At 44.5% G+C, this 24,363-nt stretch overlaps 3 protein-coding genes across 6 annotated transcripts; 1 reads left to right on the top strand and 2 right to left on the bottom strand.

Moving 5' to 3' along the window:
* The first annotated feature begins 556 nt into the window (after positions 1–556).
* clns1a (chloride channel, nucleotide-sensitive, 1A) lies at positions 557–3,630 on the top strand. Its single transcript, XM_087794984.1, has 7 exons — positions 557–911; positions 2,014–2,150; positions 2,849–2,980; positions 3,043–3,153; positions 3,247–3,252; positions 3,317–3,493; positions 3,560–3,630. Exons 1-7 carry the CDS (start codon positions 793–795, stop codon positions 3,628–3,630), a joined length of 753 nt encoding a protein of 250 aa, XP_087651110.1. The 5' UTR covers positions 557–792.
* A 250-nt stretch (positions 3,631–3,880) lies between these two features.
* aqp11 (aquaporin 11) lies at positions 3,881–5,588 on the bottom strand. Its single transcript, XM_087794983.1, has 3 exons — positions 4,991–5,588; positions 4,181–4,297; positions 3,881–4,111 (listed from the first exon to the last, which is right to left on the bottom strand). The coding sequence occupies exons 1-3, from the start codon at positions 5,586–5,588 to the stop codon at positions 4,011–4,013; spliced, it is 816 nt and encodes a 271-aa protein (XP_087651109.1). The 3' UTR covers positions 3,881–4,010.
* A 284-nt stretch (positions 5,589–5,872) lies between these two features.
* On the bottom strand, positions 5,873–24,302 carry bcl9l (bcl9 like). Of its 4 annotated transcripts, none has more exons than XM_087794980.1 (9): positions 24,190–24,302; positions 15,428–15,499; positions 13,558–13,934; positions 11,652–11,783; positions 11,106–11,274; positions 10,944–11,028; positions 8,266–10,252; positions 7,796–8,047; positions 5,873–7,351 (listed from the first exon to the last, which is right to left on the bottom strand). In XM_087794980.1, the coding sequence occupies exons 3-9, from the start codon at positions 13,853–13,855 to the stop codon at positions 6,309–6,311; spliced, it is 3,966 nt and encodes a 1,321-aa protein (XP_087651106.1). In that variant the 5' UTR covers positions 13,856–13,934; positions 15,428–15,499; positions 24,190–24,302; the 3' UTR covers positions 5,873–6,308. The 4 variants fall into 4 exon arrangements, with proteins under 4 accessions (XP_087651106.1, XP_087651107.1, XP_087651105.1 ...); XM_087794981.1 differs by lacking the exon at positions 24,190–24,302 and adding an exon at positions 23,772–24,157; XM_087794979.1 differs by lacking the exon at positions 24,190–24,302 and adding an exon at positions 23,777–24,157.
* Between the last annotated feature and the right edge of the window lie 61 nt (positions 24,303–24,363).

The following is a 24,363-nucleotide window of genomic DNA, read 5'->3' as shown; positions in this document are numbered from 1 at the left end:
ATAAAAATAATGATAAATTCCCATTATTAGGGAATAAGGTTCTTGTTCTTATTTTATTTTGATTATTTTTAATGAAAAATTGCTGTATTTGCTGTGGATAATTTGGAAAAAAAACAATTTCCTGAAGGAGACATCCTGAGGGATCAATAAAGTTCTACCTAACCTAACCTATTAAATATATATACACATGAAAGTCGTTTTTTCCATAATAAATAATCATGTGAATCAAAATAATTAAAAGGCACTCAATTATTTTAATAGCTTTTTTTTATACGTTTTTTTGTTATAATAACAAATATAAGTAAGTAAGTAATGTATATTTATATTTATATTTCTATATGCTTTTGTCTCGCTCCCTTGTCAGGACAGTTTGATTCGATTTTTTCAAAGGCATTTTTCAAACGTGTTCGTCAACATGGACTACTGGAGTTCAGAGATTATTCATTAACAAAGGCATATAAAATAATAATAATAAAATAAATGTAATAACTAAAGCTGCCACTGGACAGCAGTGTGTGCTAAAACGAATATAGGAAGTGACGTAATTTGACAGCGACGAAACGTCAGTCTGCGTTGCCGCGAGATTTCAGCTTTGAAGTCTCGACAGAACCGCAGCCTCCAGAACCTTAAACTTGACCGAGTCCAGGTTCTGAACCTCAGCGCGACGCGGTTCCTCAGCCGGTAAGAAACACGAGGAGTCCACACTTGTCAACTTATTCCCGGGTAAACAGCGGTTCCGAGGCGGAACCTGATCCTGGTCCCCAGCCGGAGACGCGGCTCATCTGCGGGATCATGGCTCTGCTGAAGAGCCTCACGACTCCCACCGAGGGGATCCGACATGAGCAGGCCGAGACCACGGCGGTGGTGGACGGACAGAGGCTCGGCAGAGGGACGCTGTTCGTCACAGAAACGTAAGAAACTCTCTTTATTATTGACATTTACACTTGATTTATGTCGTTCTTCTGGGTAAACAAACGGTCATGTCGTGTAACATGTGAGGAAAATATTCAAGATGAATGGATTAAATCATAATAAACCAGTTTTATAAGACGTATCTTTTAAAGTTGATTCCAGTGATGCAAGTTTAACTTTCCTGTGATGAATATGAATAAAGTTATGACTAAAACTAGTTCATTAATCTCTGCTCAACTTTCTTAATACTAAGTTAATCTGGTTCAATGTTTCAGGTGTTGCCTTTTTCTTATATCCTACTTTGAAAAGCTCATAACTTGCTTAATATTTACCATTTTAAAAAGGTTGGTATCATTGGAAAGCTTGTGTAATGATAATGTTCATTTTAATTAATTAATTAATTAATTACCTTTATAAATAAGAACATTTGGCTTTCAAAGTATGCATAGAAAAAGCAAATTATTATCTCAGATTTAATAAACGCAGCCTATGTAGTTTAAATATACAGTAATGGAAACGTGAAGTAGAGTTACTGTGTATTTTTTATTGAAAAACAAACAATTTAAAGTGTTGAAATTGACAGAAAATCTCAGTAAACGCGGCTTGTACGACTCCAGGCAATATTTGTTTCCCAAAAAATCAGTTTGCGAATCGATCAAAATAAAAGGTATCAATCATTTACAAATACATGTGTAACTTTTGATATAATATAGATTCTCAGTAGATGTTTAATGGCGGCGGAAAAAGTGTTGTCAGAAGTTTGTGGTGTGTGTACTTGAAAATGTAGATATCTTTAATAAATTAGAACATGTTTTCTACAGCTTCATTATTGTTGTATTGTTTGAGGAAATTCACACAAAATCTGTGAACCGTGAATACTGGGGTGTCAAACCCGCTGATAGACCACTCTTGATATCTAGGAAGCGACGAATACAAACGCATGTATTTTGGTCCCAAAGGTTGAGTTTTCTCCGCACACAACTTTACTACCAAGTCATGGACGGCTAACTAGCCAACGCAAGATTCCTGTTGTGGATTTAAGCTTCCTCTTGGTTCTGGAACCTGTTTTCTTCACCGGACCTACAATCTGTGTCTACATAGGCAAGTGTTCTGGTTCGACGGCTCTGGTATGGGTTTCTCTCTGGACTATCCGGCCATCGGACTTCACGCCATCTCGAAGGACGTGAGCGCGTTCCCTCAGGACCATCTGTACGTGATGGTCAATGGCAGAGTGGGCGGTCAGTGAGACACGAACACACAGTGTCACTTTTTTTTTTCTAACCTCAAATTGACCCAGAAAACCGAAATCAATTGTATTTTAAATTCTGGAAGCCATGGAGGTTGTTCACCTTGACCCAGAGACGACACAAGGGATACCACAAACACATTTGTTTTCAGGCCTTTGAGTCATCTTGACCCTGATATAACATGGGGTTTAAAATTGTAATTAATATTACTTTAATCAGATTTTTATTCATCCTAAAATGTGGTAAGCAAGATATGTAAGTAAGTTTGTTTCCTTCTAATCTCAACATATTTGGTAACATTCTTTTTATTTATATTTTCAAAATACAAATTTACATAATTTAAACTATAAAAATGAAATCTAAATTAAAATATATATTTTTAATTTTTACTATGATTAACATATTAAGACGCAAACACTATAACAAAACAGTGTAAAAAAAAAATAGGTGTAAATTCAATGAAAATTGTTTGTTCAATAACATTATTATTCATTGCTAAAAGTTAATGGCTGAAATTGTACTTTAATTTAAGTTTAAAACATTAACATTTGAGTAACCGTTTACTTAAACTGATGCAATTAACGTGGTGGGTTTCTTCTTGCTTGCTTGATTTTCCAATTTGGTCTTAAGTTTAATTTCAAATTGTGCAAAAATGGTCTTTAAAAGTCTTGAGCCGTCGGTGGTTGCAGATGAAAACGTAGCAGAGATGCGAGAGAAGGCTCCGGACGACGAAGAAGACAGCGGCGCCGAGGAGGACGACGGCGACGACGACGAGGGGAAGATCACGGAGTTCAGATTTATACCGAGCGACAAGTCGGCCCGTGAGTCTCCCGTGGTTTTTGATCTCGGGAACCATGAGTGACGTGTTCTCTCTCTCTCTCAGTGGACCTCATGTTTGCCGCCATGTGCGAGTGTCAGGCGTTGCACCCGGACCCCGACGACCAGGACTCCGACAACGACTTTGAAGGGGAAGAATACGACGTGGAGGAGGCCGGTGAGGAAGACCATCCATCTTAACTTCGGTACCACATTGTGTTGACGTTAAGTAACATGTGTGTTTCTCTCCTGGTTCTTCACTGGACTGCAGAAGCAGGTATGAATAATATCACCTTAAATCTATCCGTTGTCACGGTAATGACTCCCCTCTTTTCCACCAGAACACGGTCACGGCAACATCCCGACCTTCTACACGTGCGAAGAGGGGCTCTCGGCGCTCACGCAGGAGGGCCAGGCGACGCTGGAGAGACTGGAGGGGATGTTGGCCCAGAGCGTGGCCCAACAGTTCCACATGGCGGGGGTCCGGACGGAGCAGGCCAACCCTGCAGACTTCGAAGGTGTGTGAGACGCAGACTCAGGTGTGTGTGTTTGTGTGTGTGTGTAACTCGGATGTGTTGTTTCAGACGGCATGGACGTGGACGCCGCTGCGATGGAGGCGGGTCAGTTCGACGACGCCGACGTGGATCACTGGTGAGTCTCTCACTCTCGTCCTCCTACAACTTCCATCTCCTGACCTCCTCGTCTCTCCAGATCTCCTGGAACTCGTACCCCAGCACATTCCAGTTTCTGCTCACCGGCGCCCCCATGTGGTGTCGACGGGAAACATGGGAACTGCAGATAAAAGCTCTTTGTTTTTCTACATGAAGCAGAAGTCCTGTCTTTGTGACGTCAATAAAAAAACTCTCTTTTGTATCAGTGCGTGTCGTTCAACATTTATTCACAGCTGTGTGTGTGTGTGTGTTTGTGCTAAAGCTAACATGCTATCACCACCCGCTGTGAGGTTCCTTCATGCTGGCTACGATACTAAAGTGTCGGCGTGCATCGGTGTGCTTTTCAAGACGACCCTCTTCCTCGTCACCGCCCCTTCCTGGAGTCCGCTTGTTGCCATGGAGACGGGGACATCCCGAGCAGACGAGGGACGACTTTGTCGGACAGCAGCACAGAAGTCAACATACCTGGAGGAGCGAGAAGATGAGTGTTGACATGTTTCAATGTGATGGTGGGTATAGATGTGATGGTCTCACCCAGCAGGGGGCCGGCCCAGTACACCAGGCAGTAGTCCAGGAAAGAGTTCCCACTGCAGGGGAACTGCGTGGAGAAGGCCAGGGCCGGGTTAAAGACGGCTCCTGTTGAACTTCCTCCTGCACAAATGTTTAAAAAATAAATAAATGGGTATTGATCTTTTGTTAAGATGAGACTTGAGCATCCAACAGTTATTTTATATGCGTAATAGAACAAAACACCGATATGTAACGACAGATTTGGATCCTTGGATAATTCAAGGTGAGTTGTTGGATAAAGTTATTTGGTCTGCGATTCATTTTCTTGTTGATACACTTTAATTTAATGTGTAATCCCAAACTGTTCACATTGATAACCAAACAATCCCTGAAATCATTAACTGGGTGACAAACAGTGACTTCTTACATTTTTATTACAAACAAAATAATCTGTTTATTTTAGTTATATCTGGCACCCTATGATGTCATTCTGTAACTCCTATAGTCAATATGTTTCCAGAGAAATGATTCACCACTGAATAACTGCTAAATACATTTATTTTTAAATATTGAATGGTTTGTATCCCTCAAGTGCTTATTCATTCATTACATTATTCGTTTCTTTTATTTTTCCCATAAGAGAAAATGAAGAGTTAACTAGCAACACAACTTTTTAAACTGTTTAATTGAGGAACACAATTTGTATAGAAATAATTGTAATTTTGTTACAAGTATAATTCGATGTTTTTTATTTTATATTTGACATACATGTATTTGATTTGTTTGAATTAAGAAAAAAGTTGGTAAAGGTCATAATGTTTTGGTTCGTCTTACCTGCATAAACAGCTGAGGTGATCACTGCAGCGACCGCGTGGACGCGATATTTCTCATCCAATGCGCGTGCAAGTGTGCTCGCAGTCTGGACCGTGAACGCGCCGGCGACTTCCACGAGCGTCGCCGTTAGCAGCGGCGCGCGGACGGGACTGCTGCACTGGTAACCTAGCAACCGCTGGCGCGCGTGAAGCCCGGACCAGCCGAGGCTCCAGAGCGCGCGCACCGCCGCCCGCGCGGCAACCGCAGCGGCGAACTGGCACGCGACCCGGCGCAGTGTAGCGCCGCGCGACAGTCTGGCGCGGTACGCGTGAACGAGCGCGCCCGACGGGTTACCAAAGGCCCCGCCAAAAGTGAGCGCGTGCACGACGGCCGCCAGGTACGTCAGCGTGAGCGAGACCCGCGGCGCGACCCCGCCCACCTCGGCGAGCAGCTTAAGCTCGTGCGTGCAGCAGCATAGCTGGAAGGTGGACGCGAGCTCCCGCGCGTACAAGGACAGGCTCGTGTCCGCCAATAATCTGCTCGAGCATCGGCGCGTGCACTCGCTCAGGGCGATAAAGCCCGCGACAACCGCGAGAGACGCGAGCACGTCCGCGCTCATGTCTGCAGTCCCACCCGGAAGTGACGTGTTCCGCCCTTCTCGGATTTAAAGCTGCAAGATGATGTTTGTGTTGCCATGGTTACACTTAAAAATCCCTCCAGGAAATACGTTAACAAAGTATAATGTTTAAGTAAGTTAACCACTAACTACCAGGTAAAATAATGCTTGTTTAAGACCTTGGCTCCTGCGGCTGTTTGAGTCGTGAAAAATAAGCGATGTTGTGGTTTTAAAGGACCTTTTTCTCCAGATCCAGGTTCGACTCGAGGACACAAACCATCACTTCAGAATCTTGACAACATTTTTATTCACCCATCAAAAAAAAAAGTCACGGCTCTGCTCGTCTCTCCGAAATAAAATTATGAAAAGAATTGAACGCGTTACACGACATGGGCTTCGATCCGACGTGTGAACCAAAGAAAGAACGTCTGGAAACACAGATGCAGAACAAACACCACGGTTGCCTCGTATGTACAGCGTTTATATATTAAGCTCATTCTTTTGGTAGCTGGAGGAAACATGGAGGCTCCGTCTCCAGACCTCTTAAATATACATCATTTACAGGTTAAAAATGGCTTCACACTCGATATCCGCCACGTTACAGTGCTTTTAAATAGAAGCGGGTCCATCTTCATCATCATCATCATCATCTTCATCGTCGAACGGGTTTTTTTTCTAAAGTTCGCTTGAAATGGGAATTTTTCCCCCCGAAAAAAAGGCTGCTCAGAACGGCATGTTGGTCATTCCTCCGGGGGGGCCGAAGCCGACGGGACTGTCCAGTGACATTCCTCGCTGTCGGAGGGACGGGGGGCCGATCATCCCGGACTGAGGGTGCTGGGGGGTCATGACGGCGCCCTGGGGGGACAGGAGGGGCCCGTGGGGGCCGAAGGACTCGACGGGCATCTGCATGCCGCGCTGCTTGGCCTGAAGCATCATGATGTTCTGCCGCGTCATCAGGTTGTGCTGCTGGGGCGACATCATGCCGTAGGAGTTGGGGGGCGCGTGGTGCAGGAGGCTGTTGGCCATCATGGCGGGCTGCGGTTGCATCATGCCTGTTCTTACCATCATGTGGCCGGGGGGGCCGCACATGGGACCCATGCCCCGCGGGCCCCCCTGAAGCATGGCCATGCTCTGGCGGACCCCTGCGTGCGAGAGGTGCGGGGGCAGCTGCTGCTCCGCCATCATGTTCTGCAGGTTGGCCAGGTGCGGGTTCGACGTCGGGGGTCCCGTGGGCTCGCTCTTGGGGAAGTACTGCAGGGTGCTGCTGGGCTTATCGGACGGAATGATGCGCGACAGGTCGAACTCCGGGATCCCCGAGTGACTTGTCCGGATGACCTCGCTCAGGTCGGGGCCGTCCCCCATGGGCAGGGAGGGGAACAGGTCCGAGGGGTGACGTTGGGGTCGATGACCTTTGCTCAGAAGGTGCAACTGCTGCCGAGTGAGAAGGGCCTCGTCCGGCTGCGGGAAGTCCTGGGACATCCCGACGGGGGAGTGCATCTGCCTGTGAGGCGGAGGCTGCATCCGAGGGAATCCTCCCATCTGGTTCTGAGACATGGGGGACATGTTGCAGGGCCCCATCCCGTCGGGACCCCCGAGGTTGCCGGGGTTCATAGACGGCAGGCCCATGTGGTTCGTGGGAGGGAGACCAGAGCCCGAGGCATCGAGGGGAAGCTGCTGCTGCTGCTGCTGACCTTGGCTCACAATACCCAGGGGGCTCTGGGGATCCCCGAGGGAGGTCTGGGAGATGTGTGGGTTACCCATACTTCCTGTTGAGCAGAGAATACACTTAACTCGACACATCTGGGAATAATTCAGGAACATTCAAGGAGCATATCTCTGCCAAACATCGTTACACTTTTCAGGGCAACTAAAGGAACAATGAAATGAAGGGAGATCCCAAAGATGGACTGGGGACGAGAGGATACAATCAGCTTCAGCAGCTTTTAAGGCTCATGTTTGGACAAATTTTGGTTTCAAAAGCAGTAACGACTTCAGTCATGTGGTCTGTAAATTCTGAAGTTACCAGAGTCAAGTACTCGACAATACTACAAATATATCCTTGTTACTACAGTATCACTATATATATATATATATATATATATATATATATATATATCAACATATCGTATCGTTGTCCCTGTATCGCCAGATTCTTGACATTACTACCGTCACCAAGTTCAGACCCACTCGTGTGCAGACAAACATCTCACCTCCAATCTGGACATTGGACAAGAGCGGTCTGTCCGGGAGCATCTCGTCGTCGGAGGTGGCGATGGTCTTGATGGCGTCGTGGTACAGCGGGGTGGTGCTGGGCATGGCGTACTTGGACATCTGCGACATGATCAAGGAGAGGGGGTTCTGCGATGGAGCGACGACGGGCGAGGAAGTGAAGGTGGGGTTCAGGGAGCCCGGCTGGCTGATGGGAGTGGAGTTGGAAGAAGTCGGCGGAGGAAGAGACTGTCCTGCAGGAAGTAGAGATGGTCAGTGACACCTGAACATGGAGATAATAACACGACCATTACTCTACATTATGCTTGTCTCACTCCCTCTCAGTGAACCCATCACAGCAGCTACATGTGTATTTAGTGGATTTTGCCATAAAATGTGGTGCAGAAATCTGGATATTCCTGGAACATCAATGACGAAGCAAAAAGACCATCAATAAAAGGTTAAAGGGTACCTGTCTCCGAGTTGTTGCCCAGGACTCTGGGACCGCCTGGACTTGGAAGAGCCGTTTTTGGAGACGCCCACCCGGGGGAGCTGCCCGCCATGGTGGGGGACTTGAGTCTCCCTGGGGAGACGGAGGGCGAGGGCATGCCGAGGTTGACCTGCGGAGCCTTCATGGAAGTGGAGGATGGAGTCCCGGCACGGGAGGGGTGGTGGGCCCCGGCAGCCATGTGAGGGGGGGACTTGATTCCTGGACCGGAGGGCGACGAGAGTTGAGGGGACGGCGCCTGGTTCATGGAAGGGGATTTGAGTTGACGAGGAAAGGGGCCTGAGGGGGAGGCCAGAGGGTGAACGTTGACGTTCATGTCAGAGGGGTGTCGGGGTCCCACATCCGGCCCTCTGTGGCCCCCTGCTGCGGGCATGTGACTCAGCTGGGGGGTACCGCCCATAGGACTATTGTGGTCAAACATCTCCGGACCCGACTGCGGGAAGGGGCCGTCCATGGGTCCTCTAGAGAAAGGCCCTTGAAAAGCGAAGCCCTCCATCATTCCCTTTCCTCTTTCGCCGTGTGTTTGCAGTCTAAGACTCTCCTGATTAAAGAGCTCCCCCAGAGCCCCCCCACCCTGAGGACCCCCCCTGAGCCTCTGGAAAAGGATCATACTTTGCTGCTGCTGAAGGCTCATCTGTGGGCCCATGTTTCCTCCCATAGGGTTCACGAGGTCCCTCATCTGAGGACCCCCCCCTGAAGGGCACATCATGTCTCGAGGACCATGAAAGTCCATGTGGTCCGGCCGACCCATCCCCACGTTTGCAAAGTCCTGACCCTCCATGATCCGGCCCCCCAGGCCCATTTGCTGCTGCTTGGACAGTCGCTGCCGCTTTTCCATGATGTGGAAGATTTCCTCGCGGGTCAACAGATGTTCTGGTTCACCCTGGACCTGCTGAGGGGATCTGCCTGGATAGTAGCCGGGAAAGGGGCCCCCCACACCAACGGTGTTAGGGATATCGTCGATCCAGACCATCCCCGAGCGGTTTGTCCTTTGTTGTCCCTCCATGGACAGAACTCCTCCTGGACTTCCAGGGAACTCTCCTCGACCAGGCCTTTGCTGCATTTGTCCGAGGAACTTGGGACCACGTGGACCTTCCTGCTGGATGTCCAGTTGACCCCCGCCCATCATGTGACCGGGCGGCCACTCCCCTGGCTTACTGTGGTAAGGTGGTGGGGGCCCCCTCATCACCATGGGACCCCCGGGCATCTCACCCATCATCCTGAGCTGGTGTGAGCTCGGCTGGATCTCCTGCATCCTCCGCTTCTCCTGGTAGTACTCCTCTTGGAGTTTCCTCCAGGCTACCTGCTCTGGGGTCAGACCCTCTGGGCCCAGCATGTGAACCATGTCCGACCCAGGCGAGGAAAGTTGGTGAGCGAGGTGGTTCTGAGGGTCCATTTGAGGACTGTCAGGACCAGGTCCACTCAACGACTGCGTTTGTGAAATGATGGACTGCAGAGGTTCTTCGTGGCTTTTCATCCGGGACAAACCAGAGAGTACCATGTTCTCCGCGTTGTTGTCGCCGTCCTCGGGGCCCCCCATGTGTTTCATGTTGTTAGGGACCCCGGTATCTCCGGGTCCTCCACCCGCCTCGCTCCGCAGGAAGAGCCTCTCAATGTCTCTGAGAGTCTGTAAGGAACGCTGTCTGTGTTCCAGCTGCTCCCTGGAGAGACCGCTGATGATGCCGGCGCCCATCCTCGGCCCGGCGTCGCCCTCCAGGTGAGCGGCCAGGACGGAGGGGCTCTCGGACCCGGCCGGCCCGGATCTGCCCTCGTCGTCTGCGGCTCCTGGTCCAGCAGGGGTCGCTGACCGACGCGTGACGGAGGACTCGGGGTCGTGGAGTCGACCTCCGACCATGGGCAGGTGCTGGGATCCCATCGGAGGTTTGGACATGGCTGACGGCGACGAGACGCTGGAGTTGATCTTCTCTGAGAGTTTCCCGGATGAAAGCTCCTGAACGGTCAGAGGAGGGAAGTTAGAGCCGGCGATTATTCTGTCAATTTTTTTATTATTGATCACACAAAACTATTGAACTATAACAATAAAACTAAAAAAGGGTTTAAAAACAAAACCACATTTAAGTGAACAATGTTCCATTATAGGGCATTTCATTCTGAAATATCCTACGCTCTTGAATGCACCATAGCAACACCGACGTCATTGAATGAAAGAGACATTGTGTTTCCTCCCGTCTTCCTCATCCCTAATCCATCGTTAATTTATATAAAATTAATAATAAAATTAAGTATCTATCTATTCGTGATTGTGTATGAAAAATCATCTTTTTATAAATAAATAAAATATCATAGTATTTGTCGTTGGATTAGTTGGTCAGGATGAAAAGTTTATTTTAGTCTCATAATAATCTCATAGTCTTTGTTATTTTTCTTTGATCTATGTTCTTTATCTTTAGACTTAGATTGTATCATCTTGTTCTTTCTCTTTATTTCTCTTTGTTCTTATTTTATTTTGATTTATTTTCCATGAAAAATTGCTGTATTTTCTGTGGCTATTGGAAAAAAACAATTTCAATAAAGTTCTACCTTACCTTACAATACACACAACTTAGAAAAGCATGAGAACTTTGAAAGATATAAAAAACATTTGACACATCTGAATGTGTGACGGGACCAGCTCGCCTCACCTGCTCCAACTTGGCTCCCGGAACATTCTGCTGGTGATACTGAAGGATGGAATCACTTCTTCCTTTTAAAACGGCGTCAGCGGCGCTGAAGACGGCAAACGGATAAAAAAGATTATGACCAGCATGTCCTCGAATGAGACAACATTAGACTGCAGCAGGTACCTGTTGGCAAGGCTGGTGGTGAAGATGTACATCGTCTGTGGGGAGGTGGGAAGCTCTGCTTTAAGACCCGGCCCGCAGACCAGTGAGGGAATGCCAGACTCGGGAAGACCGGAGCCTTTAGGAAGGCAGTCGGGGTTCCCCAGAAGAGGACCCGATTGTCCCCGCCCTCCTGCAGAGAAACCACAATTAACGACCTTAAGCTTGATGTTTGAAAGAACGCGGGGACTAACTAGCTGCAGCGCGTCTGTCTCACCGACAGAGGGAGACAAAGCTGGGCGAGAACAAGTGTTCAAATTCAAAAGTCTGGTGACAAAACACTCACATCGACATCATTTTGTTCAAGACAGTTTGAATGTCTTTGCAAGAAATATAAAAATTTAAACAGCGGTTTCCTTTAACTTAAAACATGCGTCTGAAAGTTAACGTAATTTATCTACTCCTGGTTAACGTAGTCTCAAATGATACATTTAATTTTCTCAGGTTTTGTGTGGGTCAGCTGGGCACCGTTGTTTTTTTTACTGTTGGGATGAAGGAGCAGACACTCACTCTGAGTGGCGGCGGTGGCCCTGGGTGGTTTGTCCTCGTCGTCCTCGGTGTCAGGTCCAGAGCACCACTCGTCTCCGCTGTACGGCTGCTTCTTCTCCAGCACACAGCGCCGCTTGCTGCGCATGACGCCCTCTAGACGACAGAAGACACGACTTCAGCTGGATTTAAACCAACGACATTTCATCATTAAACATAAGAAAAGATTAACATTTGAATTTGTTAGTTTATCTTTTATAGTAGATGTATTACACTTAAAGGACTTTAAAACATTAACCATTGCTGTATAACCTTTGTAAGTAAGTAATTTGTATTTATATAGCACTTTTCCGGACCAGGGTCACAAAGCACTTCAACAATCAAAACAATACCCACTAAAATGTAAACTTTAAAGGTCAAGATAAAACTGAGAACAACACAGGAGTTCCAGAAAATCAAGGAAAAGCCTGAACAAATAAAAACGTCTTAAGATGTTTCTTGAAGGAGTCAGTAGATCCATCAAGCGCAAAGAGAGAGGAAGAAAAAAAAACATTTAATTGATTTTTGAACACCTGTACAATAACAATATATAATAAATAATATGAATGTGTTAATAACTTTTAAAGCTAAAACCCCTAACGTTCACTCTTTCCATCCGTGTCACTCTTAACTTTAGTTTAGGAAAACCCCAACACGACCGAGGTCATTTCTTTCTCGGGTAATTAATCATAAACGACAAGAAAAGTCAAGAGCGAAAGACTCGAAGGAGGTTGTGACCTTTGGCAATCTGATTGACGTAACTGTGTGAAAGTGAAGCAACAGAGGAAGTCGACGTTCAGCGAGGACAGAGTCTTAAAGGCGCAGCAGGAGGAGTTATGAGTTACAGAGAGAGGTTCGGAGAAGGTATCACAGAGTGGCTTTTTTACACTTATTTACACAATACAATGTTATATACAGAACAATTAATGAAAATCTAATTATAAACAATTAAATTCAAATCAATACATTTATGCACTCCGATGGACGCCTTTGTAGAGAAACCACGCGAGGAAGTCTGTGGAGACTCGGCACAGAACCTCCTTCCACCCACACGAGCCTCTCCACCTTCGTAACCAAATGACCTTCGCCTCCATGTGTTTCACCTCCGCTGCAGCGTCAACGCGACTATCGAAAGCCACAGGGAGGTTCTGACAAAAGGTCGGGGCATTTTTTGTTGTAAAAAAAAAAAAAAAAAAAGTGTCACCTCGGTGCTGACGCTCACTTCCTGCTGGAGGAGGTCTGATGTCACACCAGGTCATGACAGCGGGGAGGGGGAAGTGAACTCTCTTTATCCACGAGACAAACATGCTTTTAAACACATACGTGACAATCAAAGTGTAAACTCTGAGGTCACAGACCCTTTGAACCCTAATCTTATTCAGCATAAACATGTTTTTAAGATAGGTTTTGTATTATTTCAAGTTGTGTTAAACTAGCAACAAGGTAAAGCTAGAGATCACAATTTAAATCAGGGAAAGGCACACGATTACTCAGACTATTTAAGACGAGGACTTTCTTTCTAATTCCCAGATTCCATTTTCCAGTTGGAGGTGATTGACGACGACTCATCTTGTTTACAAGTCTTATTAATGGACAAAAGCCAGCTTATTTTGAGACAACTTGTCCGGATCGTTTCACAACTTGTCTGCAAGATTAAAGTGTTTATATCTTAAGGTTATAGTTCCATCCTCCTCTCAAAATGTTCCTTCCTCCACCTGTAGCATTAATGTATTCAGATGCTGCTGGAGTGTAGGACAGGCAGACAACCAATGGTAGCTTGATAAAGACGACATTTCTCGTTAAATTAAAAGTCAGCGTTTGCGTCTTTGCTCTAAATAATCAGTTTTTGCTCCACGTTTGTCCATAACTCATTTAGGAATCTTCTTCTTACCTCCTTTGACGTCAAGCTCCACACATACAGAAGCCGCATTTCTAGTCTCGGAGTCCGTGGAGATGCTTCTTTCCCGCTTGGTTTTGGTTTTCAACATCCCTCCGGCGCCACTCAGCGTCTGGCTGGCGGCCTTGAGCCCAGAGTTGCCGCCGAAGAGTTGGTTGACTTTGGCTCCATTGGTGCCGGCGGAGGCGCTCTTCGGGCCCGGGCGAGCGTCTCCCTGCTGACTGCTGGTCTGGGATCGGGTGTCACTGCCGACCGGTGCGCCGTGATTGGCCACATTGTTGTCCGTTAGCATTGGATTGGCTGGTGGTTCAGGCGGGGGTACGGAGAAGTGTGTTGCCTGTCGGCGGCGCTCTCATCCTTCACAGGCGACACTGATGAAGAGAAGAAGAAGACATGATTTTTTTTTCAAGCAAAAAACAGCCATAGATATAAGTAAAGTGCCACAGGTGGTCTCAGGGTCCAAACATTATCTTCTGTATACACAACAATCTTATCAAACATGTGTTGTGATGTTCCTCTTCATCACGAGACCAGCCAGACGTCTTCCCAGAGACGAAGATGGCAGCAGTCACGAGAAAGAAAAAACAAGCTCTCAAGTACAAAATCAACTTCAACAAGTCAATTAAGAAACGAGAACAGAGCACAACAGAGAGCCCCTCGGGCCCCCTGCTATTAACGGCCCTGTCAAGTTCAAGTTGCATTAGAAAGAGAATAAAAAACACACGCCTCTGTTTATGAACAATTTATGAACAAGAGTTTATTTTAATCTTAATTTTTGTTTGTGAACAGTGACAGAAAACACACACAGTTGTGGTCTCATCCAGTGCAAAAAAAGACCTTTGACCTTTGTTTAAAATCCAAAAGTTCTTCAAGAAAATAATCACAGTTTACACAAAGAACAACAAAATGTGACGATGGCGTTCTAGCTTCTGGTCTCTTCCTCTTGTCATGATAAAGTGTGTTTTTAATTTAAAACCCAAGACTGTAAAAATCAATAAAAAAAATAAAAAAAACTTTCTGTCCGGAGAAAATAAATCCTAACGTCTCATTTGATCAATTCCTTTAAAACAGCTGCATGGACGATCTATTAACGCTGATGTGAACATTTCTTTACAAGATGCCATTTATATCCACATATTATTTAAAGTAAATTAACAATGGATATGTGGATGAGGTAGACGGGTAGAAACACTGTGTTCGCCAATTTCCCTGCAATGCTTTGTCACACGCGACTGACGTATTCAATGATGTCACGATCGCTATGGTGCGTTCAAGGCCATACGATATTTTAAAACGCCTCAGTGAACAATGTAACACACGGAAAACACACAGCGTTCTAACCATAGCAATTTGAGAGAAGGGATTTGCAAAGAAAAACATCAGCAAACGTATTTTAATTTAAAAAAACATAAGGTATCACTTCAATAACAGTTATTGAAGTGATACCTTTTTTTTTTTATTAACACTGAGTTTTTTTATAATACTCTATTTTAATTTAAAGTTAGTGTTTTTTTTATATAGTTTTGTGCCATTTGTTTGTTGTGATTAAATAGGTTTGTGTGATCAATTAAAAAATACTTGTGTGTGTGTGTTTAAATTGCTAGTAGTTGTAGTAGTAGTAGTAGTACTGGCTAGCTTGGCACTAGGTCAGCAAAACAACACTTCTGAATATCACAATAAACACTAGTTTTTAATTCTCTGGACATCATGGGTGACGGCCATCAACACCCTTCAGTGTCTCTATAATAATTTTCTTAAACCATCACAAATACATTAAAAAAACACACTTTGTGAAGACAAGAGTCAAGGAGTAAAGAACCGGATGACTGTTTGGTCAAAGGGTCGGCGGCGTCTGTGGACTCACCTCATTTCACAGACTCTCATCTGACACTCTGCTGCTCTCGGGGCCGCTTCACTGACTGCACATGGACCTGGCCTACGACGAGAGAGTAATTCGATGAGTGAAGCCAGATAGCATCTCTCAGTGTGTGTGTGTGTGTGTGTTTGTATGCGTGTGTGAGTCAACATCAACTTCATGAGCTCAGGCCTGATAACAGGGGAAAGGACACAACTGTCTCTTTAAGAGAGCAAAGTTTGAAGTGAGGGAGGGACCCGGGGGGTGAGTCAGAAGTGGCTCGGCAGCATTTTCGAGGCCCCTCCCCTTGTGGCACAAATTCCAACCCGACATTCCGCAAACCCGTCTGTGGCAACACCTGTCTGCGTCTCCCTCACGCATGGCGACACGTCAGGTGTGCGGGTCTGGACAGGAGCGCGGGTCCACGCCCGCCTCCAGTCAGCTGGTTGCTGGAAAACATCGCGCCGTAAACACCACGACACGACCTCCCCAGGGCGAGGGTCCGCTCCGATTGGTCGGTGCGGCTCCGTCGCTCACCTCAGCGGGTGACGTCAATCTAGACTAGTAAGTCATTAACTACGACCGGGAGAGAAGCCCACCGGTCGCCAGACGTCTCTGGAGGAGACCTTTGAGTGGACGGTCGGGCTGATACACTATCTGACCGGAGATAGAAGACAGACCACCGCCACTGTCTGGGGTCTGACACGATCAACGGGGAACTCTGCAGAACTTGGCTTTCATTTGAAAACAAATCAGGAATCTCTTAAAGTGTTTGTTCAAGAGGCACAAGTCGTTCAACCAAGAGAAACAAGTGATTTTTCGTCGTCATGTTGTGCGTCCAAAGTACGGCCCGTGGACTGAAATAATGCAAAAGAAAAGACTATAGAAGACTGTTTGCAAACCATTTATTTTGTACTTTACTCTTCACGAGTTCAACAAGAAAGTCCTTATAAAGACGTTTTCCCCTTTTCACCCCTTCATTTGAGTATTACTTGTCTGACTATGAAATGTATATACCCCCTAGTTTCGTCAAAAAAGAGGTACGCCTTAAGTACTCATTCGTAATAAAGTGAGTAAAATAGAATTATTCCAATTTTCTATTTACAATTAACGTGCAAATACTCACGGCATCTGTTCATTTTCGAGTCGCAATTAAACCTCCAGCCGCTAGATGGCAGCAGCCCTGAGTCCTCACCCGGGAACAATGAAATCCGGCAAAATGACTGAGGACGAGAGGATACAGTCGACTACAGCTCATTTTAAAGCTGATGTTTGAACATATTTGGTTTTAAACCAAATGAAAGCGGTTACTACGTCATGAGTCATGTGGTCCGTAAATTATACCCCACCAGAGTCGGGTCCTACAAATATATACTTGTTCCTACAGTATCTCAATATATTGCATCGTTGCCCGTACTGTTCCTTCTTTCGTGTTATTGATGACTCATCACTCCTGCTTAGCATATAATGTTTTTAATTTAATTGGATGAATTGAAAGCATCAAAACCGAACATAAAGCATGAGATTTTTAAAACCGACAACCCTTGCATGTATGATTCCAGAGGAATTTCCACCCTTCAGTCCTGCGTGTCTGCTGGTCTAGATCCAGCAGCACCAGAGGCATCTGTGACTCCGGTAAACTCTGGCCGTTGCCTCCGACTTCCCGGAGCTCGTCGGTTCTAAAAATACCAGCGGTCTCTAAAAATACCCACTACTATGTGACCCAGTGGGACTTAAAGAAAGCTCCAGCACTTTTGCCGTACATGTGGGCAAACTGTTGCCAACTCCATCTCAAGTCTCAACACCTTGAACACCATCACATTTGTTGAGCCACTGACTTCAGTTGACACCGACTCGAGAATATATTCAAAGAGATGCTAGAGTTAAATAAGAATGGAAGTAGAAATCGTATTGTTCAGTTTAAAAATACGTCTTTGCAAACATTAGCTTCTGAGATGTTGGCCGTAGTAGCCGAAAGAAGTTCGTCTGTAGCCAAAGTATAGTCGTAAGAACTGAAACAACGGTCTAGAGCATTTGTTCTGCTGATTTAATGGTCAAGTTAACTGGTTTTCCAGGTAAATGAAATGTGTTTGTGTATGTTTCAAAAAAAAAAAAAAATTCCTGATAGCATCCTGTTGCAAGTCAAACACAAGCCTCGCTGTTCACTACACACAAGCAGGAACACGACTTCCAACCGCGCCACTTACAACGAAATACATGTAGTTGCCGTGGCAACAACAACATGCCACTAGTGGATGTGAACCAAAAGTGAGGCGCAAAAAGGTAGACTAAGTGAAAGCTGTGGTTTGGAGATCTGACCCAAGATGAACCTAACTCCGGCTGAAGGCGGTGTGATCGAGGGTCCCGCGTCACGAGAGACCGGCCGATACTTGAAGCGACTGGTCGGTTCAGGAACAAGGAAGCAGTGTGGCACCGGCACATCGGGTCAAAGGTCGCTTCTTTTACAACACATTCCAGGAAACAAACGGAACTTTTTTTTTGTATCACCCAAGTCCTTGTGTACACATCGCTTGCTCATGGAACCTTTTTTTTTCCTCAGTCAGGCAAGTATGAGCGAGCAGATAACAATCAGAGTATTCGTGAAGACGTCAGCAAAGGAGAACTTGACCTTGTTCAAGCAGTTGTAATCTCACATTCCACTCATTCCAGGACTTTCTGGAGAAAAAAAAAGTTTTTTTTTTTTTTCAAGTGGCCAGACTTCTCCAGCCATAACTATCTGAATTAACCACATTCACACTTAGAGTCAAGGATTTGTGTCATGGAGGAATTACACAAAGTTTCCATTTAGAATTGGAGGTAATGTTAGGGTTAGTTTGTGACATTTAGAAGGTTTTAAACGGTACACACTATGAAGTAGATTCTTTTAAACTACATTTATTTCTCATAAACATAATATGACTGAGAATTATTAAATGATTCTACTTACATACTAATATACTTTAAGTGGAGAACGTTGTTTGTTTTTTTGTATCTTGAATTCTGGATCACATTAAACTATATTAAAGTGACAGCCTGTGGGAATGAAACTGTCTATTCAAACAATTTAAACCACCTTATGACTCATTAATCCATTTAATAATAGCAATAAAATGTATTATTCATAGTACAGGGCTTATACAATGCTTTTTAAAATATGTTTGCTGTACATTCAACGATAAATATTAGTATGATCTGTCTCAGATAATTAAACAGAAAAAAACAAGGGTATCTTTACTCTCATTTGTTTTTTCTTCTAGGTTTTCATACGCATATTCTACAGTGCAGTTAAAAACAAATTGTATACCATTAGTTTAATCGTCTAGTTAACCTATTTTACAAAAATGTATTTGTGATGGCCATTTCTATACCAAGAGGCCTTGTTTTTTTCATTAAATTGAAATTTTGTCCTTCTGTTTTTACTGCTAGTTTATTTTCTTTAAAAAAAAAAAGTTTTCTGATAAATATATTTACGATGGTTCAACTTAAATGTTGATAAATTATCTGAATATTCCGTCTATTGGACCAATGGACTAAATGGCCAACACTGAAAAGGGTAAAGTGAAAGAATTCAGAATTCAAGTGTCTTGACACACAATACATTCACGACAGAAACTTCAGTCTGCGCAATTTGGAAAACCTCTCTCTTCAACCACTCAATGTAATAACGCCAGGCTCAAGTTGTCTTCATTGTACAAGAGAACTTTGGATTATACTTTTGACCACATGCCAACATGGAGCTCACATAACCCTGCAAGTCTGTCAGGGTCTGGTCAGATGAGTTCACGCATCAGGTGAGATGTGACAAACACATCCTCTCATGATCTCATCCGTTTTCAACGCGTAATGAAAATATCCGAAGACATCCGGCTCGCTCTGTGTGAAACTTGACTCCTGCCATGCATAAGTAAACAGCAACAATTGGAGGTGAACATTCGTCCTCCTTCACCCGTGAAAACGTGCTCAGTATCCGACGGTTAAATCCTGCTGCCGGCTCGGGTTACACATCCTCACCGGCCGCGAGCAGCATCCTAGTGCACTTGGAGGAGAACCAGGACCTGCTCCGAAGCTCCAGTGTGACTGTTTGATGAACACAGAGTTCTCAATGAGCAGACAGGGGACTTTTCCATTGATTAAAATTTCCTTCCATTCCCTTTCCAGCAGCTATAAGAAAGATGACCAAACTCCCTCCACCCAGAAATCTATCACCTAGGAGTTCAACTGAGGGTCTTTATCTCTCCACTGTGACTTGGGTCCGTCCTGAGGCCTCCTCATTGTTCAATAAACTTGAAGAAGCAGTCAACTACTCTCGGTCTTGCCCCAGTGACCGGCCTGCCAAGTTATTTATGTGCTCAAAATAAAAGTAGATGTAGTATGTTCATGTTATTGAGTTCTATAGACACCACTGTTTAAGATAAGGAACAGAGATTAAAGCAGTTAACAATCAACAATAAGATTAAAACTGATGTTCAACTAAAGTATTTTGATATGCTGGATGTAGGAGAAACACAGAAAAATTAGGATGGATTGAGCCTCAAAGAACGAAAAGACAATGAGATCCTACTGGTCTGGAAAAGCGCTCTATAAATAGAAATTACTTACTTAATCAGTGTTTTTAAATTTACATTTTTTCTCAAAACTAAGTTGTCTAAAGGATTTAGAACCCTTGTATGAATGGGTTTGACACCAGTTGGAGAGGTTCTATGAAAACCTGTTGCACTACAAAATGGGAATAGGGGATGAAACCCAATGGAAGCAAAGGAGGGTCACAGGTTCAAGTTTCTGGCAGCTAAGGTACCGAACACTAAATTTGAAAAATCTGAACGTCATCAACAAGTTACTGCACGTTAGGGCTGTACCGTATGATTCCATTTGATATAATGAGCTCACTCAAAATAAAAAAACTAAATGTAATCTGAAAGACTGACGAAAAAATGTTTTGACTTAGATTCAGTGCTGTTGAAAATTGATATAGTAACATGAAAAAATATTCATATATATATATATATATATACATATATACACACACACACATCGTCATATCTTTACTGCGCAATAACCAATCAGACTTCATTGTGGTCTATTCAGGTAAGCATAATTGATCAATAAGAAGAAGAATATTGCAACAGTCAGTCAGTCAGCTGATAGATCTGTTGAAGAACTTCATGGACCAGAGATGTCCTAATACTTCCAGATAAATATGCAATTCTGACTCCCTGGTGTGCAGTTTTGACATGCACTTGCTAAACCCCTGTGGTAGACTTGATTAGAGCCAGTTGAGAGACAACATGAAGTCGTTTTTTTAACCTGAAAAAAAATTAAAATCTGCATGTAGTTCAACAATAGGCGCCAAATCCAATTTGGATTGAACCTGCAGAGAAAACTGGTATTTATCTGCTGTTAGCGGTTGCTAAGATAACGGCTTTTTAAGAACCAACATAACCTTTGCTCTATGATTATCTGATATAAAACCTGCACGGTTTATTTTTAATGTCGAGCGGCTGTGTGGGTTAAACCTTCATGGAAAAATATGCAGAGCAAAAAAAGGGCTGTCGTCAACTAATCCCTTCATCTTTTACTCAGTCAGGGTAATGATGGAGTGGAAATGTTCCCAATTTTGCATCATTAGATCAATCCCTTACGGCTCCCAGCGGCTCACCTAAAACTTCCCACATCACCTGGGCGGAGATGAAGCGCTTTGTCAGCAGAAAACGTCAGCACAAGAAACCGCTTTCATTCATGACCTCAACTTTCTTTCACGTTTCATCATCATTTTGACCGATTGAATTAATCCTTGTGACCTTCCATCAGAGGCTGATATCATTTTCTATCAAACAAAGCTTAAATAATAAATGAATTCACCAACGATTCATTTGATAAAGCTTCGAAAAATGACTTAACCTAAAAGGGTCAGAACTTAAGGTGAATGTTGACAATAATGATTTCCACCTAAAGAACCTCCAAGATGTTTGTTTGGATCTTCAGTTATACAGAGGTATCTGGATTTATTAGAATACATGGCTCTGAAATGACAAACTAAATTATTGATACGCTGATGAAGCTTCATGAAGTAGTGTCTTGTTGTTTAGAGGACAGTAGGTGGCGCCATCAGTTCAAAAATGATGTGATGTTCCATTAGAACTGTTGTTCAAAACAAAGGAAAATAGTAGAGACCGCCATCTAGTGGACTCTGACAATAATTACACTGCTTCATGAAGCTTCATCAGACCATCACTACTCTAAACCCAAACGTCCATCAACTCAAAGCTTTTCTATAAGTAACATATTCCACGATGTTATTATCTATTAACAATGAAAATCCCTGAATCCTATAACAGCTCCTCTCTAGTAATGCTAGTCTCCCATCATGCAACGCACAGACCCAAGTAACAATAACAACAACCAAAAAGGTAAACCTGGTTAAACGAATAATTTCCTCGGTGGAGTCACGAAGACAGGAGCTTCACTTTCACACAGAATGAAACGATCAATGAGTTTTTCAACATCACCGGAGAGCAGAAGTGTGTAACAGAGGCCAGAGACACAGTTTAGGTCGAGTTACAAACTCTGTTGAGAGCTAAATATAGACCTCCAGGATATTGAAGATACACAACATGAGGCACCTGTGAACACACACATCGTCAAGTGTGGAAATACAGCAGCAGCGTCGTAACATCGTCACCGAGCTCCACATAGTAGAGTTGCATTTTGATGCAGATACAAGAGTGTGAACATTCAACTTGTTGGCGACTCATTTACGTTTAATGCAAAAGGTGTTAATGAGAAGTATCATGAATGTTAGGGTTTATCAGAAAAAGGGCTAGACCTGCTTGTACCGAGTGAGTCTAGTGGGTTCCCCCATCAGAATGAGGTCAGGAGTGTTTCCCTGGCACCATTTTTCTAATGTTCCTCCACTTTTTACACTCCGTTTGTTTTCTCCAATAAAGCATCTTTTCTGACGGTTAACTTTTGAAGCCAATTATTACATTTTCTTTACATAAACATAATCAATAAATCTGAAACATAAGACGTTTTTTAAAGATCTGCACAACTGTGTAGATAAAGATAAAAATAAAGAATGTATTACACTTTCCTAGCAGGAGTCTTCTTGCATTATATTTACTGTATTTACCCTACTATACCATCGTCTATGAGGATCAGAACACTGACTTAAAGATGGAAACTGGAAAGTTCTTATTTCTAGCCAAGGTGACAAATCACTATGCATTTTGTAAAAAAAACTAGTTTGAAATTCAATTTAGAGCCACTAATCCATACTTGATGTTCATACTTGTATAACAACTCAAGGTTCCCACTTCTTAAGGCAAGTTGAATTAAATACATGTAAGACTTTTAATGCCATTTTAAAATTTAAATTTAAGACGAACTGCACAATAAAGCAAAGTTTTAAAATGACAAAAAAAACAACTACATCAATTACATACCGAAATGTTATTTTTTCATCTTAGAAAAAGTGTATTCAACAAAATAAACGGTGCCTTGTACATATTTCCTGATACCAGGCGTATAGAAAAGGTTTTGCCACAAATCTCAGCCTCTAAATTATCATTACTTAAAGTTATTAAATAATGTTAACAAACAAATGGTTCACATTTTAAAAATTTAACATTTAAGACACTCAGGGCCCTTACTTTTAGCTGTACATATGTAGTACTCTTAGAGACTTTTAACCCTGTTACTAACAAAAACTTCTTCAATTAAAATCAATCTTGTACTTTCAAAAGTTACACACAAATCAACCATTTAAGAAACATTTTTCTGAATTTTAAAAAGTGTCAATATACGTGATTAAAAAAGATAAATAAGTGTATAACACACATGTATTAATATGAATAAACTAGAGGCTTTTTTTAAAAACACAAGTCCAGGTATAACGTCTTCCGTGTGAGTTGCTGAGAAGTGACAGCTTCGCAACAAGCTTTAGCTACTTAGCACTTTCTAACGCTCGCATTAGCCAAACATGCTCGTTCAACAGCTGCATGTTTAACCGTCGAAAACGACCTAAACGTCAACTTTAACCCCGCGCCACCGTGTCCGCGGGGAGCCCGGGAGGATCCGAGGACACCTGCCCCGGCTCTGAACCCCTCGCGGAGTGGGGGAGACTCGGCTGCGCCAGCCCCGAAAGAAGGGGGTTGCTAACTTAGCATGCTAATGTATGTGCGCTAGCCGTGGACGGCGAGCTGAGAGCTAACGGGACTCCCGGAACTTTTTTTTTTTTGGGGGGTATTTTCGGCTTCGCGTCGAACGTTTTTCCGCGGAACCGGGAAGGGGAAAGTTAGAAGAGAGTGAGTCGGGAGCCGGGGTCGCGACACGGGCAGGTGACGGTGCTGCGTACTCTACCCCATTGGAGATCAGAAGAGGCCGATGTCAGGGCTGACATTCCCCGGAGTGGCCGCCGCCGCCGCCGCCGCTACTCGCTGCTGCTGCTCCGCCGGGTGAAGGAGCTCCGGAAGCCGCGACCGGTTGGGTTCAGGCGAAGGGTAGACGCGGGGGCAGGAAGTTTGGCTTCGGTAACGGGAGGACGCGTCACCTCGCCGCGGCTCATGAGTCCCACTTTGAGGCGCTGGAAGAGGGCAGGACGAGAACCGTGTCGAGCCGCTGACGATCATTAGTGTCCGCGCGGGCATCCGTATGTCTCCGCGCGAGTCAACAAGTCGAGCACGAGGAGGCTCCGCGTCCGCGCGTCACCGCAACTTTTTGTTAATGACTCAGTAACTTTCGGTGACCCCACCGGTGACCCCCCCACTGCTCACCTCCGATGATCCCTGTGGTGAACTAGAGGCGCCTGGTTGAGACACAAACACTCCCTCTGCTGGTTCATGTTAAGTTTCCATCACAACACTGTACGCACAGGACGAGTCTCACAAATGGTGGCTTGTTTCGAGTCTAAGCCTGAGACACGGAAGTATTTCTTCCTCGGTGAACTC

The sequence above is a fragment of the Callionymus lyra genome, chromosome 7, assembly GCF_982586985.1.
Source record: "Callionymus lyra chromosome 7, fCalLyr1.hap1.1, whole genome shotgun sequence".
NCBI lineage: Eukaryota > Metazoa > Chordata > Actinopteri > Syngnathiformes > Callionymidae > Callionymus > Callionymus lyra.
This window is presented reverse-complemented; position numbering and strand designations above follow the sequence as displayed.